The 19,996-nt window shown below is 38.1% G+C and overlaps 1 protein-coding gene across 3 annotated transcripts in view; it reads right to left on the bottom strand.

Moving 5' to 3' along the window:
* Positions 1-19,996, bottom strand: part of LOC123552806 (E3 UFM1-protein ligase 1-like) — a 385,734-nt gene that overhangs the window by 56,940 nt on the left and 308,798 nt on the right. For all 3 annotated transcript variants that reach the window (XM_053540920.1, XM_053540921.1, XM_053540922.1), the window contains one exon: positions 3,402-3,565. In XM_053540920.1, coding sequence (XP_053396895.1) covers positions 3,402-3,565 — 164 coding nt within the window. The remainder of the gene's footprint in view (positions 1-3,401; positions 3,566-19,996) is intronic.

Below are 19,996 nucleotides of genomic sequence, written 5' to 3'. Positions count from 1 at the left end.
TGTAGATGACGCCTGCCCGCCCGGCTACCTGCCAGGGGCGTTCCAATATGTCCCTATTTTCAAACAGGCGTATAGAAAGGGCCAAGTGCCCCCATTTGAAAAACTTGGGAGAGGACCTTATTATGATGCTACAGACCAAAGTTGATGATGATCCATCTAGCAGTTCATGAGAATAAGTCTTTTAATGGCACTTCAATTTTTAGCTCTAGCGGCCCCTTAAAGGAACCAAGTGCCGCCATTTGAAAAACAATAGATCACAGAGTGATCTTGGCACCCACCATTGAGCCATTTTTGAATGTTCCAAATTTCAAGACTTTTTTTTTTGATTTGTCGCACCGACATAATTATGATACGTCATATGGCGACTTTCCTGCTTTAATGGTTTTTTTATTTGTCGCACATATGATACGTCATATGGCGACTTTCCAGCTTTAATGGTGGAGGAAGACCCCAAGTGCCCATCCATGCATTATTTCATCATGAGCGGGCACCTGGGTAGAACCACCAACCTTCCGTAAGCCAGCTGGATGGCTTCCTCACATGAAGAATTCAACGCCCTGAGTGAGGCTCGAACCCACTATACATAAGGTCCTAATCTGAATGTTGTAAATTATTGACAAGAAGATTTTAAAAGCTTTTCCCTATATAAGTCTATATGAACCATGTGCCATATTTGACCCTAGGGGGATAATTTGAACAAACTTGGTAGAGAACCACAAGATGATGCTACATTACAAATATCAAAGCCCTAGGCTTTGTGGTTTTGACAAGAAGATTTTTAAAGTTTTTCCCTATGTAAGTCTATGTAAACCATGAGACCCACAGGACAGGGCCATATTTGACCCTAGGGGAATAATTTGAACCATCTTAGCAGAAGACCATTAGATTATGTCACATACAAAATATCAAAGCCCTAGGCCCTGTGATTTTGGTCAAGAGATTTTTCAAAGTTTTTCCATATATAAGTCTATATAAAACATGTGACCCCCGGGACAGGGCCATATTTGACCCCAGGGGAATAATTTGAATCTTCTTGATAGAGGACCACTAGATGATGCTACATACCAAATATCAAAGCCCTAGGCTCTGTGGTTTTGGACAAGAAGATTTTGAAGTTTTTCCCTATATAAATCTATGTAAATTATAAAAATAAACAAAGGGCCATAACTCACTCAAAAATTGTTGAACCAGTCTGATTTTCAGGGGGACACAACTAGGGTACCAACTCATCATTCTGACAAAGTTTGGTCAAAATCCCCCTTGTAGTTTCTGAGGAGATGCGATAACGAGAAATTGTTAACTGACGGACGGGAGGACGACGGACCATGGACGCAGAGTGATTTGAATAGCCCACCATCTGATGATGGTGGGCTAAAAATTGGGAGAGGACCTTATAATAATGCTACAGACCAAGTTTGATGAAGATCCATCAAGCGCTTCATGAGAAGAAGTTTTTTTATAGGTATTCCTATTTTTAGCTCTGATAGCCCTAACAAGAGATCACAGAGTGATCTTGGCACCCACCATTGAGCCATTTTTGAATGTTCCAAATTTCAAGAATAGTTCAAGGTCAAAATCAAGGTCAAATTTCATTTCGGTACACAACACTGTGCATGTGGTCCAAATTTGAAAGCTGTAGCTTGAGAAATGTGAAAGTAGGTCACTAGATCAATTTCAAGGTCAAAGTTCATTTTGTTACACAGAACTATGCATGTGCTTCAAATTTGGAGGCTGTAGCTTGAGAAATGTGAAAGTAGGTACTAGATAAAAATCAATGTCAAATTTCAATTCAGAACACAAAAATATGCATGTGGTCCATATTTGAAGCCTGTAGCTTCAGAAATGTCAAAATCAAGGTCAAATTTCATTTCGGAACACAAAACTATGCATGTGGTCCAAATTTGAAGCCTGTACCATCAAAAATGTGAAAGTAGGTCACTAGGTCAATGTCAAGGTCAACATTTGTTTCGGTACACAAACCTATGCATGACAGGTCTAAATTTGAAGGCTGTAGCTACAGAAATGTGAAAGTAGGTCACTAGGTCATGATCAAGATCAACTCATGCCAAGGTACATCTTGCCACTCAAAACTATACATGTGGTCCAAATTTGAATGTTGTAGGTTATGGACATGAAGATTCTAAAAGTTTTTCCCTATATAAGTCTTTATGAACCATGTGACCCCTGGGGAGGGGCCATATTTGACCCTACTGGGATAATTTGAACAAACTTGGTTGAGAACTACTAGATGATGCTACATTACAAATATCAAAGCCCTAGGCTTTGTGGTTTGGACAAGAAGATTTTCAAAGTTTTTCCCTATATAAGTCTATGTAAACCATGTGACCCCCAGGGTGGGGCCATATTTGACCCTAGGGGAATAATTTGAACAATCTTAGTAGAGGACCACTAGATGATGTCACATACAAAATATCAAAGCCCTAGGCCCTGTGATTTTGGACAACAGGTTTTTCAAAGTTTTTCCCTATATATAAGTCTATATAAACCATGTGACCCCTGGGGCGGGGCCATAATTGACCCCAGGGAAATAATTTTAACAATCTTGGTAGAGGACCACTAGATGATGTCACATACAAAATATCAAAGGCCTAGGCCCTGTGGTTTTGGACAAGAAGATTTTCAAAGTTTTTCCCTATATAAATATATGTAAATTATCAAAATAAACAAAGGGCCATAACTCACTCAAAAATTGTTGAACCAGTCTGATGTTCAGGGGGACACAACTAGGGTACCAATACATCATTCTGACAAAGTTTGGTCAAAATCCCCCCAGTAGTTTCTGAGGAGATGCGATAACGAGAAATTGTTAACAGACGGAGGTACAGACCACGGATGCAGAGTGATTTGAATAGCCCACCATCTGATGATGGTGGGCTAAGAAGGGGCAAAGTGCCCCCATTTGAAAACCTTGGTAGAGGACTTTATGATCATGCTACCTAGTTTGATGAAAACCCATCTAGTGGTTCGTGAGCAGAAGTCATTTAAATGTATTTCTAATTTTAGCTCTAGCAGCCCCTAAAAGGGGCCAAGTGCCCCCGTTTGAACAAATTTGGGAGAGGACCTTATAATGATGCTACAGACCAAGTTTGATGGAGATCCATAAAGCAGTTCATGAGAAGAAGTTCTTTAAAGATTTTTCTATTTTCAGAAAGGACCAAGGTGAACCATTTGAACATACTTGATAAGAGGTTCATGCCAGGATGCTACTGACTAAGTTTGGTGTAATTCTGACCAGTAGTTTCTAAGGAGAAGATGTTTAAGTAAAAATGTTGAAGCAGGACACAGGACTATCCATCTATACTAAAAACTCACCCTGAACAAAGTTCAGGTGAGCTAAAAATGGGCCAAAACCTAGTCACTTAACCACACTAAAACCTTACCATTAAATAATTTTAATCCTTTTTCAAATAACCTAACATTTGTCCACAAGCCAACTAATTTTTCATTCAATTCTCCATGTGTTTTCTTTCTTTCATGACTAGATGCCCCTGAAGTCTGAAGATATATTGATTTGGCAACATCTTGGTACTCTTTGGTTAGTGGTCTGAAAAAAGTCAAAACAGTGTTTTAGTTGGGTTAAACACCTGTAGCCAAGCTTGTAAATCCTAAAATATGGACGAATCATGCAAAGTTTAGTAGATACTTAAGATAATACATTTCTTAAGGAAGAATACGAGAACATAATTTCTGGATATGGAACATGTGACTCAATCAACCATGAAAGCCGAGACAAACTGTTTTATGACACCATCATTAGGACATTTGAATTCGCAAAAATAATTTGATCATGTTCAGCAACATATAAAATCTAATCACCATTTTCTAAATTTCTAATAACCTGGTGACAAAACAATTTGGTTCATTATTTTAAGAAATGTTAAAAGAAGGTTACTTTGTGAATTATTTTTATCAAAAGGGACTATAACTATTATATGTTTTTGTGACTTTTAGGTCTTATAATGAGAACAAGGGTGTCATAGTAACAAAATACGCCCGTCAAGAGCTTGTGTAACCTTGACTTAGACCTAGGGATCTGATTCTTGTGCAAGACACTCTGTCTCGTGAAGGTTAACAATTGTGCGAAGTTACATCAAAATCCCTCCATGCATGAAGAAGAAATGCTCTGGACAAAGTTGTCATTCTTGTATCTGACCTTGGATCTTTAAGTGTGACCTTGACCTTAGACCTAGGGACCTGGTTCTAGCCCATAACACTCCGTCTCATGATGGTGAACAATTGTGCTAAGTTACATCAAAATCCCTCCATGCATGAAGAAATCAAAGGCCTGAATGGCCTGAGTCGGCTAATGATTGATGTACTGACAGTATAGTCTACCAGTTTCAGTTTGTTTTTAGTTTTTTTTTCTTAAAATTTCATAACACAGCTCGATATTTACCCAAAATATTATATCCGGATACGATTACACTTTTCTCCAGTTTGAACAATATATTTTACAAATTGTGAAGACATTTAGCAGCAATTGGCAGTATCTGACATTGAAGTTTACGGTTAAATTACCTCTTATTTAAATCTTTTCATAAAAAAGTTGTTTCGTTTCGCCAAACATAGACGATCTACTTTCGATATCAAAAACTACAAGAAAATACAATTTAATGTTTCGCCGATTTGTTTATTTCTCGAAAAATAAGAATTAAAATCATTTTTAATATCAATAGTAACTAAACAAACCAGTAAGAACTTCTTCTTCCGATAATTTATCCGTTTACTGACTGCAAAATTCAACCCACGCAAAGTTTATAGAAATCATACGATGCGTGTTTACGTTCAATGTGGGAGAATTAAGGCTGATCGGCTATGTTACCTAACGCATCCAGACGATTCAGATTTTGTTTTTAAAAAAGCATTGTGTGCGTTTCTGTAATTTTATATACGTTTTTATACGCTTAGAAATTATTAGACATGCGTATTTGCATTATTTCTATACGTAATTTACGCTAATACGCATCTTATCTGGAGCCCTGCTGGAACTATTTTTTGTCTTTCGCTGGATGTTACCCAAGCTTTGTAAGCCTGCGCAATTCTTAAAATGCACATTTATGCTTAATGAGTTACATTCGAGAATTGCACAATTACAGGTCATAAATATGACAGATTACATCGTATATTGGTCATAGCAAAGGGAATTGACACAACTTAACTTATTCATGCAGTGAACTGTTTGAAATTTGAGAAATCTAATGGAACTACATCCCTTCACATGTTATTCGGTCCGTTTAGAGAATCGTTGGATAGCAAGGACTCGTCAAAAGGCTTTCAGCCTTTAGCCGACTCAAAAATGCTCCAGACAAAGTCATTCTTGTACCTGACATTTGACCTCTAAGTGTAACCTTGACTTAGACCTAGGGATCTGATTCTTGTGCAAGACACTCTGTCTCATGAAGATTAACAATTGTGCCAAGTTACATCAAAATCCCTCCATGCATGAAGAAGAAAAGCTCCGGACAAAGTTGTCATTCTTGTATCTGACCTTTGATCTTTAAGTGTGACCTTGATTAGACCTAGGGACCTGATTCTTGCGCATGACACTCTGTCTCATGATGGTGAACAAATGTGCCAAGATACATCAAAATCTCTCCGGACAAATTCTTGAACTAGAGCTGCTTTTGAGAAAAGCGATGTCTCTCTCAACTCCCTAATCATTTAAACAGTAGTATATGAGTCAATCATGCACCAAGACCTCAACTGCCTTATCAGACTTTGAGTGCTTTGATTATCAAAAACAAGTTTCAAGGGCCATAATTCCGAAGTGCCTGATCCAATTTGGCTAGTTATTGAACTTGGCCGGGGATTTATTGGCAAACACATTTTGTTCAAGTTTGGTGAAGATTAGATGAGGTTTTTGACCCCACATTACCCAGATTCGAACTTGACCTAAAGATTCATGAAGATAGCCTCTAGAGCGTTAACAAGTTTTTCCTTTGATTTTTTGACCTGGTGAAGTAGTTTTTGACCCAACTTGACTCAGATTTAATCTAAGCCTAAAGATCATCAAAATTAACATTCTGACCAAGTTTCATAGTGATACTGCCGTAAATGTGGCCTCTTAGAGTGTTAACATGCTTTTCCTCTGATTTGACCTGGTGACATAGTTTTTAACCCCACCTGACCCAGATTTAAACTTCACCTATAGATCATCAAGATTAACATTCTGACCAAGTTTCATTAAGATATGGTCATAAATGTGGCCTCTAGAGTATTAACTAGCTTTTCCTTTGATTTGACCTGGTGACCTAGTTTTTGACCCCAACTGACCAAGATTTGAACTTGACCTTAGGATCATCAAGAATAATATTCTGAAAAAGTTCTATTAATATATAGTCATAAATGTGGCCTCTACAGTGTTAACTACCATTTCATTTGATTTGACCTGGTGACCTAGTTTTTAATCCCAGATGACCCAGATTTGAACTTACCCTAAAGAGCATCAAGATTAACATTCTGACCAAGTTTCATGAAGATACAGTCATAAATGTGGCCTCTACAGTATTAACAAGCAAATTCAATGAATTGTTATCCCCCGCCGAAAGGGCTTGTGGTGAGGAACGGCAAAAAAAATATATCTGGCAAAAAGTTAAGGATGTTACTAAGAAGCAAATATTTTCATTAGTCAAAATCATTTTAACAAAAAATGAATGTTTATTTTTTGAAGGGGTGGGGGGGGGGGGGGCAGTGGGGACCAGGTGAGGGTACAAAATTTCACATGTTGATTATAAATATTGATGGAAAATTAAAAATGATGGAAAAAAAATGGGTGGGGGATGGGGATGCACGATCGGGGTGGTGGGCAAGACTGAGTGGAGTGAGGTGGGGGAATGGTACAACTCTGCATGCTGATAAATATTCATGGAAGGTTTGAAAAGAAATAATAATAAAAAGGAATTTTTTTTTTTTTTTTTTTTTTTGGGGGGGAGGGGGGGGGGGGTGTGACCAAGGCAAGGTGGTGACCAGGTGTGGGTACAAAACTTCACATGTTTATAATTAATTTTCATGGAAAAGATTGAAAGAAGTTTAATGAAATTCTACCAATTGGTTGGTTTGTTATGTACAAATCTGTAGATTTTTAAACAATTAAAGGGCAATAACTCTAAGGAAAATTGACCAATTAAAAAAAAAATGACAGGCATCATCGAAGTATGTTGGTTCATATTTATGTCAAGTTTCATGAAATTCTACCAGCTTATTACTGAGAAATGGCTGCAGACGTGGATTTTTTATTAAATCAAGGGCAATAACTCTAAGGGAAATTGACCAATCCAAGAAAAAACTTGACGGGCATCATTGCAGTATGTTGGTGCATGTTTATTTCAAATCTTATGAAATTCTACCAGACAGTTACTGAGAAATGGCTGCGGACAGACATTTTTCATTAAATCAAGGGCAATAACTCTAAGGGAAACTGACCAATCAAAAAAAAAACTTGACGGGCATCATCGCAGTATGTTGGTTCATGTTTATTTCAAGTTTCATGAAATTCTACCAGCTAGTTACTGAGAAGTGGCTGCGGACGGACAGACGGACTGACAATGCCATTTCAATACCCACCTCCCGATTTTATCGGCGGGGGATAACAAGCTTTTCCTTTGATTTGACTTGGTGATCTAGTTTTTGACCCCAGATGACCCAATATCGAACTTGTCCAAGATTTTATTTAGGGTAACATTCTGACAAAGTTTCATTAAGATTGGACCAAAATTTTGACCTCTAGAGTGTTAACAAGCTTTTCCTTTGATTTTACCTGGTGACATAGTTTTTGACCCCAGATAACCCGATATCGAACTGATTCAAGATTTTATTGAGGGTAACATTCTGACCAGTTTTCATTAAGATCTTTTGGGCCAAAATTGTTACCTCTAGTGTTCACAAGCATTTCCTTTGATTTGACCCAATATCGAACTTGTCCAAGATTTTATTGAGGGTAACAATTATTTGTGACCAAGTTTCATTAAGATTGACCAAAATTGTAACCTCTAGAGTGTCAACAAGCTTTTCCTTTGATTTGACCTGGTGACCTAGTTTTTTATCCCAGCTGACCCAATATCGAATTCATCCAAGATTTTATTGAGGGTAACAATCTGACCAAGTTTCATTAAGATTGGGCTATAAAAATTATAGAGTGTTAACAGTCAAATTGCTGACGATGGACGATGGACACATGGCGAGCACAAAAACTCACCTTGAGCACTTTGTGCTCAGGTGAGCTAATGCTCCAAACAAAATAATTCTTGAATTTGACCTTTGACCTCTAAGTGTGACCTTGACCTTAAACATAGGGGCCTGGTTCTTGCACATGTTACTCCACTTCTTGATGGTGAACATTTGTGTCAAGTTACATCAAAATCCCTCTATGCATGAAGAAGAAATGCTTTGGACAAAGTTATTCTTGTACCTGACATTTGACCTCTAAGTGTGACCTTGACCTTAGATCTAGGGACCTGATTCTTGCGCAAGACACTCTGTCTCATGATGGTGAACAATTGTGCCAAGTTACATCTAAATCCCTCGATGCATGAAGAAGAAATGCTCCTGACAAAATCAGTCTTGAATTTTACATTTGACCTTTAAGTGTGACCTTGACCTTAGACCTAGGGACCTGGTTCTTGTGCATGACGGACCTGGTTCTTGTGCATGACATCCAGTCTCTTGGTGGTGAACATTTGTGCCAAGGTACATCAAAATTCCTCCATGCCTGAAGAAGAAATGCTTCGGACAAAGTTTGTGGACACTGCCCACCCACCAAGGGGTTTCCATAATACCTCCCGTCTTTCAGACGGGCGTATTAAAAATGAATGATTGCTTAAATTTGTTTTACTGAAATTTCTGTATGGCATTAACAATAGCATTGTTTAAACGTTTGTCAACTTAAAATTACCTTTAAGATATTGGCAAACAAGGAGCTGCGTTCAATAAACGCTTGATGCCCCCGGTGGCATCCTTGTCGATACAAAGCAACCTAAGTCCAAAACGAGGTCAAGGTCAAACTGAGGTCAGGTGATGTTTGAAGATGAGGAATGGTCACAGGTTTCATCTGTATTAGTATCCATTCATTCTTGTAAGCGGTATTAATGCGAGACAGAACGGTCCCATTTGGTTAACCAAGAGATAGCGCATATAAAGCAACCTAAGTCCAAAATGAGGTCAAGGTCAAGGTCAAGGTCAAACTGAGGTCAGGTGATGTCTGAAGATGAGGAATGTTCACAGGTTACACCTGCATTAGTATCAAGTCATTCTAGTAAGGGGTATTGACGCTAGACGAAACGGTCCCATTTGGTTAACCTCGTACGGACGGACAAACGGATGTTCCTACATACGGGTATTTATGTAGCTACTCTTTTGTTCTCTCTATTGTTCTTTTAGCCATGTAAAAGAAAAATAGTCACATAAAAGCGATATGGAATGATTGACTTCAAAGAAAAAGTACAGTTACCTATTATTCCTATAGCCACTTAAGTATGCAAATGTGGGCTCGGACTAACTGTCGGACAGGACAATCACTACATGCCTCCCGCATCAGTAGATGCCGGGGGCATAAAAATAATTAATTGTTGCGCAAGATGTAAAAATTTCTTGATGCCTCAGATTCTGCCCTCATAATTGCAGAACATCGCTATATTACCAAAACATGTTTATCATGAATTGCAGTTATAAATTGAATATTTAATGCTGTGCTAGTCTGTCATATGACTGTGAACAAAATATTCATAAATGTACATTTTTTCGTAGGTTTCAAAGTCAGCCTTTTTGCTGTTAACAAGTGTGCATGGTTTATTGAACAGGCTGTCCCATCTGTATTATGTTAAAACTGCTCCTGCATTAGCAATGATAATCCTATACTTTTTCATGTGTTTACAAATGTTCCATTGCTATGACCTTACGTAAAGATGGAACAATCCAGAGGTTGCCTACAATTATTCAAACAAATCACAATTGTTATATGATAAATGTGTATATAACCGGATGTTACCCATGTGAAACATGCATTGAGACACAACATTAGAACATTAGCCATACTAACAGTCCCTGCATGGTTTCAGACAGGCATAACTTTCAAAATATGTTACATCGGTTTATCTGAATATTTCAAGTAGTAGTTATTAGATATACAATCATCACCATCCTGGTTAAGTAAATTTCTATTTTGGTATGAAATACATAGGTTTTTTTTAAACTGCATATGAAGACTACCTGCCTCTACAAACTAAACTTGTTTTGCTCTTTTATCAAGGGCTGAATGAAATCTAAAATAAAATCCCTGGTGCACAACTTCACATGCAGAATAATATTCCTGTAATGTTTCATAATCCTAGGTCAAATACTTTGAGTTACATGCAACAACAAGAGATCACAGAGTGATCTTGGCGCCCACCAATGTGCCATTTTTGAGTGTTCCAAATTTCAAGACTTACTGACTAGCTCAAGGTCAAATTTCATTTCCGTACACAACACTGTGCATGTGGTCCAAATTCGAAAGCTGTAGCTTGAGAAATGTAAAAGTAGGTCACTAGATCAATCTTAAGGTCAAAGTTTAATTCGGTACACAAAACTATGCAAGTGGTCCAAATTTGAAGGCTGTAGCTTGAGAAATGTGAAAGTAGGTCACTAAGTCAAGATCAAGGTCAAATTTCACTTCAGAAACAAATCTATGCATGTAGTCCAAAATTGAAGCCTGTACCTTCAAAAATGTGAAAGTAGGTCACTAGGTAAATTGTCAAGGTCAAAGTTTGTTTCGATACACAATCCTATTCATGTGGTCTAAATTTGAAGCCTGTAGCTACAGAAATGTGAAAGTAGGTCACTAGGTCAATCTAAAGTCAAAGTTCATTTCGGTACACAAAACTACGCAAGTGGTCCAAATTTGAAGGCTGTAGCTTGAGAAATGTGAAAGTAGGTCACTAGGTCAATGTAAAGGTCAAAGTTTGTTTCGGTACACAAAACCATGCATGTGGTCTAAATTTGAAGCCTGTAGCTACAGAAATGTGAAAGTAGGTCACTAGGTCAATCTTAAGGTCAAAGTTCATTTCGGTACACAAACCTATGCAAGTGGTCCAAATTTGAAGGCTGTAGCTTGAGAAATGTGAAAGTAGGTCACAGGTCAAAATCAAGGTCAAATTCATTTCGGAACACGAAGTTATGCAAGTGGTCCAAATTTGAAGCATGTACCTTCAAAAATGTGAAAGTAGGTCACTAGGTCAATGTCAAGGTCAAAGTTTATTTCAGTGCACAGAACTATGCATGTGGGTCCAAATTTGAAGGTTGTAGCTACAGAAACGTGAAAGTAGGTCACTAGGTCAAGATCAAGGTCAACTCATGTCAAGGTTCATCTTGCCACTCAAAAACCATACATGTGGTCCAAATTTGAATGTTGTAGGTTATTGACAAGAAGTTTTTAAAAGCTTTTCCCTATATAAGTCTATATGAACCATGTGACCCCAGGGCGGGCCATATTTGACCCTATGGGGATAATTTTAACAAACTTGGTAAGACCACCAGCGATGCTACATTACAATATCAAAGCCCTAGGCTTTGTGGTTTGGACAAGAAGATTTTCAAAGTTTTTCCCTATATAAGTCTATGTAAACCATGTGACCCCCAGGGCAGGGCCATATTTGACCCTAGGGGGATAATTTGAACAATCTTAGTAGAAGACCACTAGATGATGTCACATACAAAATATCAAAGCCCTAGGCCCTGTGGTTTTGGACAAGAGGTTTTTCAAAGTTTTTCCCTATATAAGTCTATATAAACCATGTGACCCCCGGGGCGGGGCCATATTAGACCCCAGGGAAAATTTCAATCATCTTGGTGGAGGACCACTAGATGATGCTTCATACCAAATATCAAAGCCCTAGCTCTGTGGTTTTGGGCAAGAGATTTTCAAAGTTTTTCCCATATAAATCTATGTAAATTATAGAAATAAACAAAGGGCCATAACTTAATAAAAATTTGTTGAACCAGTCTGATTTTCAGGGGGACACAACTAGGGTACCAATACATCATTCTGACAAAGTTTGGTCAAATCCCCTGGTAGTTTTCTGAGGAGATGCGATAACGAGAAATTGTTAACGGAAGGACGGACGGACGGACGGAAGGACGCCGGACCACGGACGCAGAGTGATTTGAATAGCCCACCATCTGATGATGGTGGGCTAAAAACTTGTAGGCCCTTTTTATGAATATTATAACTCTGGTCTGGCTGTGTGAGATCCCAATTTAAACACCACATGCACATCTTCACATGCTGAATAATAATCCTGTGAGTTGTGATGACTCCTAGTCAAAGACTTTTTGAGCTATGCACAACACAAATTCGGAAAACAAGGGCACCTCTAAGTGCCCCCCCACCCACTCCCTCCACAAAACAAGAGGGACATGATGGCCCTGTATCGCTCACCTGAGTACCATTGCTCAAAATGATATGATCAAGTTTTGACATAGAGCACATAGGCATATACATTTTAACAAGATTTGAACAAATTATGTAGAAGTCCACTAGGCAATGCTACATGTCAAATATCTAAGATCTAGGCCTTCTGGTTTATTTTTAGAAATTTTTTGAGATTTTTCTATCTACAATCAAGTAACCCCATGGGGCGGGGTCATTTTGACCACGGGGGTCATAATTTGAATAAATTTTGTAGAAGTCTACTAGGCAATGCTACATGTCAAATATCTAAGATCTAGGCCTTCTGTATTATTTTTAGATAATTTTTAAAGATTTTCCTATGTAAAATCAAGTGACCCCTGGGGCGGGGTCAATCTTGACCCCGGGGGTCACGATTTGAATAAATTTTGTAGAGGTCCACTACGCAATGCTACATGTTAAATATCTAAGCTCTAGGCCTTCTGGTTTATTTTTAGAAAATTTTTGAAGATTTTCCTATGTAAAATCAGGTGACCCCTGGGGCGGGGTCAATTTTGACTCCGGCAGTCATGATTTGAACAAATTTTGTAGAGGTCCACTAGGCAATGCTACATGTCAAGTATCTAAGCTCTAGACCTTCTGGTTTATTTTTGGAAATTTTTTGAAGATTTTCCTATGTAAAATCAAGTGACCCCTGGGGCGGGTCAATTTTGACCCCGGGGGGTCATGATTTGAACAACGTTAGAAGAGGTCCACTAGGCAATGCTACATGTCAAATATCTAAGCTCTAGGGCTTCTGGTTTTTGAGAAGAAGATTTTTTAAGATTTTCCTATGTAAAATCAAGTGACTCCTGGGGCGGGTCAATTTTGACTCCGGGGTCATGATTTGAACAAACTTGGTAGAGGACCACTAGGCAATGCTTCACACCAAATATCTAAGCTCTAGGGCTTCTGGTTTTTGAGAAGAAGATTTTTAAAGTTTTTCCTTTCGGTTGCCATGGCAACCAGAGTTCTGCATGGAATTCAATTCTTTGAACAGTTTTGAAAGGGGGCCACCCAAGGATCATTCCTGTGAAGTTTGGTGTAATTCTGCCCAGTGGTTTTCAAGAAGAAGATTTTTTTAGAAATTGTTGACGGATGACGGACGATGCATGACGGACATCAAGCGGTCACAATAGCTCACCTTGTCACTTCGTGACAGGTGAGCTAAAAATTGGAGAAATAGGGAGATGGAACACAAGAGCTGTCAGAGGACAGCAATGCTGGACTATTCAACAGCCTGGTCAATTGAATGATTATAAGTCAAACAAGAGTGCCAGAATGTCACAATATACGCCCGTCACAGCAAATTTCTTTACTCTAGCTGCTGTATCAGACATCCCAACTTTTTCTGAATGCCAAGTGGGAGTTTTTGCTTTCCAAAGTGGGAGACTGAGGTGTTCAAGTGGGAGATTTTATACCGCGGTAATAATGTTCATGATAACGAAGCTTTTAACAAATCTAATGATAATATAAACTTACTTGCACTTATAAAACCACTAGTCTTACAAAAATTCACTTGTCTATATCTTATTATTCATACATTTTTAATGTTTTGGAACAATAATACATGAAGCCTTCTGTGCAAAATTTAAGCACTATGTCTAAATTCAAAACACCACTGAGAATTAAACCTGCACTTTTATTTCTTTTGTTGGAAAGAAGACTCCCCAGGTGAATTTTACATGACAAACAGTACAGCTGTTAGAACTGTAAAAACAAAATGTATTGCTAAAAGAATAAAAGTTCAAGCAATTGAAAATTTACTGTTTGATTCTCAACCCTGTCAACCAGTATTTAAACCCCCTGGCTCAAATACTTTTATTGATCAAAATCCTGTTATCCAAAATTGAATGTCCGGGTATTGTTACACTTTCGTAGATTTGCCTAAATCTCCAGTTAAAAGGATGTGTTTGACAAATTATTATGATGCAAAGACAGTTTAACAGCATTTGATAGTAAGTGATATTAAAATTTACCATGACATTTCCTCTTATCAAAATGATTTTAAGAGAAATGTTTTTTAAAACCTAGCAGGTTGACTCGGTGCCGACCATCTATTTTCGATTTCAAAAAGTTACAGAAAAAGGTAAAGCCAGTATAATTTCTAATCTAAATTTTATTGAATTTAATTAGATATCTAATGTCTGGATTTTAATTTCAACTGTGACACATTAATCAACACCTGGCTTTGTTAAATCGTGTAATAAACAATAATCAGCACGGGTAGATTAAGGTGCGAAAATATCCCAAAGCTGTTGTTTACAGACTCGTCAGTAGTGATACAGTATCAGATAGGCGCAAAGAAGCGGATTATTTCATAATTTTTGTGTGTTTATGTTGTTTCGTTGTTGTTTTTTTTTAATCGGGAGATTGAGACTTCTGATCGGGGTGATCGGGTTTTACAACCATGTTCGGGAGAAACCCGATCGGATCGGGAGAGTTAGGATGTCTGCTGTATTGCAAATGAATTTTAATTTTGTGGTTGTTTAGTAATCATTGTCAGTCTTTTGTTTTCCTAAGTCCACAAAAAAAATTCCTTACCAGGTAGAGAGACCTTAAAATACACCTAAAATTTAAAAGTAACATCTATGTTGTACCACAGAAAAGTGGTCTTGGTTTTTCCCTATGGTCAATTATAAAAAAGTTACAATATAAGTTATTTATAGTAACAACTAAGGGAAGTTAATCTTAAAAAAAAATAAATAAATAAATTGTAAGTCCACACAAAAATCTTTACCAGGTAGAGATTGGTCAAAATACACCTCAAAATTGGATGTAGCATGCATGTTGTACTACAGAAAAGTGGTCTCAATTTTTCACTACGACTAGTAATGAAGAAGTTACAATATAAGCTATTTATAGTAACAACAAAGGGAAGTAATTCTAAAGAAAGGAACTGTGCATGACACTTCCTCTCATGATGGTGTATAATTGTGCCAAGTTACATCAAAATCCCTCCATGCATGAAGAAGAAATGCTTCGGACAAAGTCATTCTTGTATCTGACCTTTGGCCTCTAAGTGTGACCTTGACCTTAGACCTAGGGACCTGGTTCTTGCGCATGACACTTTGTCTCGTGGTGGTGAACATTTGTGCCAAGTTATATCAAAATCCCTCTATGCATGAAGAAGGAATGCTCCGGAGAAGGTTTTCATTCTTGTATCCTTTGACCTCTAAGTGTGACCTTGACCTTAGACCCAGGGACCTGGTTCTTGCGCATGACACTCCGCCTCATGATGGTGAACATTTGTGCCAAGTTATATCAAAATCCCTTTATGCATGACGAAAGAATGCTCCGGACAAAGTATTCATTCTATTCATTTTTGTATCCTTTGACCTCTAAGTGTGACCTTGACCTTAGACCTAGGGACCTGGTTCTTGCGCATGACACTCCGCCTCATGGTGGTGAACATTTGTGACAAGTTATATCAAAATCCCTCTATGCATGAAGAAGAAATGCTCCGGACAAAGTTTTCATTCTCGTATCCCTTGACCTCTAAGTGTGACCTTGACCTTAGACCTAGGGACCTGGTTCTTGTGCATGACACTCCATCTCATGATGGTGAACAACTGTGCCAAGTTTCATCAAAATCCCTCCATGCATGTAGAAGATATGCCCCGGACAAGGTCTGTGGACGCCGCCCGCCCGCCAGGGGCGTTCCCATAATTCGTCCCGTTTTTCAAACGGGCGTATAAAAAGGGGCAAAATTTTTTGAAATTGCAAAACAGCTTTATGGAACCTGCACAATGCATATCAGCTCATGACAATGGACATGTGTATGAAGGTTCCAATCCTTTCCCATTAGAAGGTACTAAGATATCAGCTTACACATAAAAACAGCTAAGTCAAAAAAGGGGCATAATTTTCTAAACTAGGAATGTGTCCATGGGACACAGATCAACTTTGGGAAAACAATAAGCGCGACAAAAAATTAAAATGACAATTTTTTCCTAGGTCAAGGGCCATAACTCCTATAATACTGAATGAATCCGGACGCGAAACCCCAGGTGCACAACTGCACATGCTGACCAACATTCCTGTAAACTTTGGTGACTCTAGGTCAAATACTTTTGGAGCTACGCGGGACATAACATTAAAATGACCAATTTTTAACTAAGTCAGGGGTCATAACTCCTACAATACTGAATGAATCCGGACGCGAAACCCCAGGTGCACAACTGCACATGCTGACCAACATTCCTGTAAACTTTGGTGACTCTAGGTCAAATACTTTTGGAGCTAGGCGCGACACAACATTAAAATGACCAATTTTTTACTAAGTCTGGGGCCATAATTCCTAAACGACTGAATGAATCCAGACGCGAAACCCCAGGTGCATAACTACACATGCTGCCCAACATTCCTGTAAAGTTTTGTGACTCTACGTCAAATACTTTTTGAGCTAGGCGCGACACATTCTCGGAAGGACGGACGGACAAGGGCAAATCTATATGCCCCCACTTGGTATATTTGTCACAAATAAGGGGCAATAATTCAAATGTTTGCAGTGTTAATGGGGTTTAGCCTAAACAAACATTTTATGAAAAGGATTCATTATTCTAGGCCATATATTTTTGAGCTATGAGCATCACAAACAAAAAATCCACTATTTTGGCTATTTTAAGGGCCATAACTCTGTAATAAGTGCAAAGATTCTCAAGAAGAATGCCAAGTCTGAAAGGTAACAACATGATAAAGACTCAAGCAAGGATTCATGAATTTACATTAAATACTTTTTGAGCTAGGCACATAATTAGGTGAAAATGTGCATTTTTTTACTATTTCAGGGGCCATAATTTTAAAAAAAGGGGGAGGAGCCAGCCAAAAAATAAAAGACGGTCAAGTTTATATCATGATAAAGACTTATGCAAGTTTTCAACCATTTATATTAAAAACTTTTTGAGCTAGGTGCATCAAAAGGTGAAAATGTGCATTTTTGACTATTTTAGGGGCCATAACTTTGAAAATAGGGGGCGGAGCCAGATAAAAAATAGGTGCGCAGCTTCATGTCATGACAAAGACTCAAACAAGGTTTAATCAATTTATGTTAAATACTTTTTGAGCTAGGCATGTCACAAGGTGAAAATGTGCATTTTTGACTATTTCAGGGGCCATAACTCTGAAAATAGGGGGCGGAGCCAGACAAAAAATAGGAGGTGCACAAGTTCATATCTTGATAAAGACTCATACAAGGTTTAATCAATTTATGTGAAATACTTCTTGAGCTAGGCGCGTCACAAGGTGAAAATTGGAACTTTTGCCTATTTCAGGGGCCATAACTCTAACAAGAGGACCATGATGGTCCTGAATCGCTCACCTCTTCCCACATGATCCAGTTTTGAGTATGACGTCGTATTTTCTATTATTTGACATAGTGACCTAGTTTTTGAGCTCATGTGACCCAGTTTTGAACTTGACCTAGATATTATCAAGATAAAAATTCTGACCAATTTTCATGAAGATCCATTGAAAAATATGGTCTCTAGAGAGGTCACAAGGTTTTTCTATTATTTGACCTATTGACCTAGTATTTTAAGGCACGTGACCCAGTTTCAAACTTGACCTAGATATCATCAAGGTGAACATTCTGACCAATTTTCATGAAGATCCATTCAAGGGTATGGCCTCTAGAGAGGTCACAAGGTTTTTCTATTTCAAGACCTACTGACCTAGTTTTTGATCGCAGTTGACCTAGTTTCAAACTTGATCTAGATATCATCAAGATAAACATTCAGACCAATTTTCATATAGATGCCATGAAAAATATGGCCTCCTAGAGAGGTCACAAGGTTTTTTCAATTATTGACTACTGACCTACTTTTTGATGCACGGACCACTTCCATAATTGCCTTTGACTATCATCAAGGGCATGAACATCTGACCAATATTTGGCTGGAGCGACCATATAACAAGAGGTGCCTCTATGAAGTCAACAAGGTTTATTCTAATTTTAGTAAAACTACTTACTAGTTTGTGACCGCACATGACCCTGTTTCGTACTTGTCCAGGATATCATACAAGATGGACATATGCTGACCTAATTTCAATGATAGTTTGTGAATATGGCCTCAAGGGTCCAAGTTTTTCTATTTGACCTACTGACCTAGTTTTTGACATGCACGTGACCCAGTTTTCGAACTTGACCTAGATATATCAAGTGAAAAATTCTGACCAATTTTCATGAAGATCCATTGAAAATTATGGCTCTAGAGAGGTCACAAGGTTTTTCTATTTTTAGACCTACTGACCTAGTTTTTGATGGCACGTGACCCAGTTTCGAACTTGACCTAGATATCATCAAGGTGACATTCTGACCAACTTTCATAAGATCCATGAAAGTATGTGCCTCTAGAGTGGTCACAAGTCAAGTTTCGACAGGACCACGGACGGACGACTGACAGCAGATGGACACCACGGATCTCAAAAGCTCACTGTCATTTGATGACAGTGACTAAAAATAGCGCGATCCAATGAACAAAGTCATGATGGTCCATGAACGCCACATGTTCCACTGACCCAGTTTTGGAGGTAATGAGTATTTTTTCTATTATTTGACATAGTGACCTACGTTTTTGATGCAGTGACCCAGTTTGAATCTGATCTAGATATCATCAAGATAAAATTCTGACCAATTTTATGGAAGATCCATTGAAAATATGGCCTCAAGAGAGGTCACAAGGTTTTTCTATTTTTGACCTATTGACCTCGTTTTCAACCGTACTGACCCGTTTCGAACTTGACCTAGATATATAAGTGAACATTGTGACCAATTTTCATGAAGATCCATTGAAAATATGGCCTCTAGAGGGTCAAAGGTTTTTCTATTTTTAGACCTCTGACCTAGTTTTTGATCACAGTTGACCCAGTTTCAACTTGACCTAGATATCATCAAGGTAACATTCTGACTAATTTTCATAAGATCCATTGAAAATTAGCCTTAGAGAGGTCACAAGGTTTTTCTATTTTTAGACCTACTGACCTAGTTTTTTGGCCACAGGTGACCCAGTTTTGAACTTGACCTAGATATCATCAAGGTTAACATTCTGACCAACTTTCATGAAGATCCATTAAAAGTGTGACCTCTAGAAAGATCACAAGATTTCTAAGTTTAGACTATGACCTAGTGTTCTGACTGCAGAAAGACGTGAACCCAGTTCCAAAACCTGACTTAGTATTATTGAAGGTGAGTAAATGCTAGACAATAATTAAGAAGATCCATTGACAATAATCGGCTCCTAGAAGTCCACAGTTTATATCACTATTATTTGACCTATGACCTACTTTTTGATGGCCAGTGACCCACTTTCAAACTTGACTAGATATCATCAAGAGAACAATCTGACCAATTTTTATGAAGATCCATTGCACAATATTGCCTCTAGAGAGGTCACAAGGTTTTTCTATTTTTAGACCTACTGACCTAGTTTTCTAGTCACGTGACCCGTTTCGAACTTGACCTAGAAATCATCAAGATGAACATTCTGACCAATTTTCATACAGATCCATTAAAAATATGGCCTTAGAAAGGGTCAAAAGTTTTTCTATAATTTTAGA

The sequence above is a fragment of the Mercenaria mercenaria genome, chromosome 4 (genome assembly GCF_021730395.1).
Source record: "Mercenaria mercenaria strain notata chromosome 4, MADL_Memer_1, whole genome shotgun sequence".
NCBI classification, from domain to species: Eukaryota; Metazoa; Mollusca; class Bivalvia; order Venerida; family Veneridae; genus Mercenaria; species Mercenaria mercenaria.
Note: the sequence above shows the minus strand (reverse complement) of the source record. Positions and strands in the feature narration are given on the sequence as shown.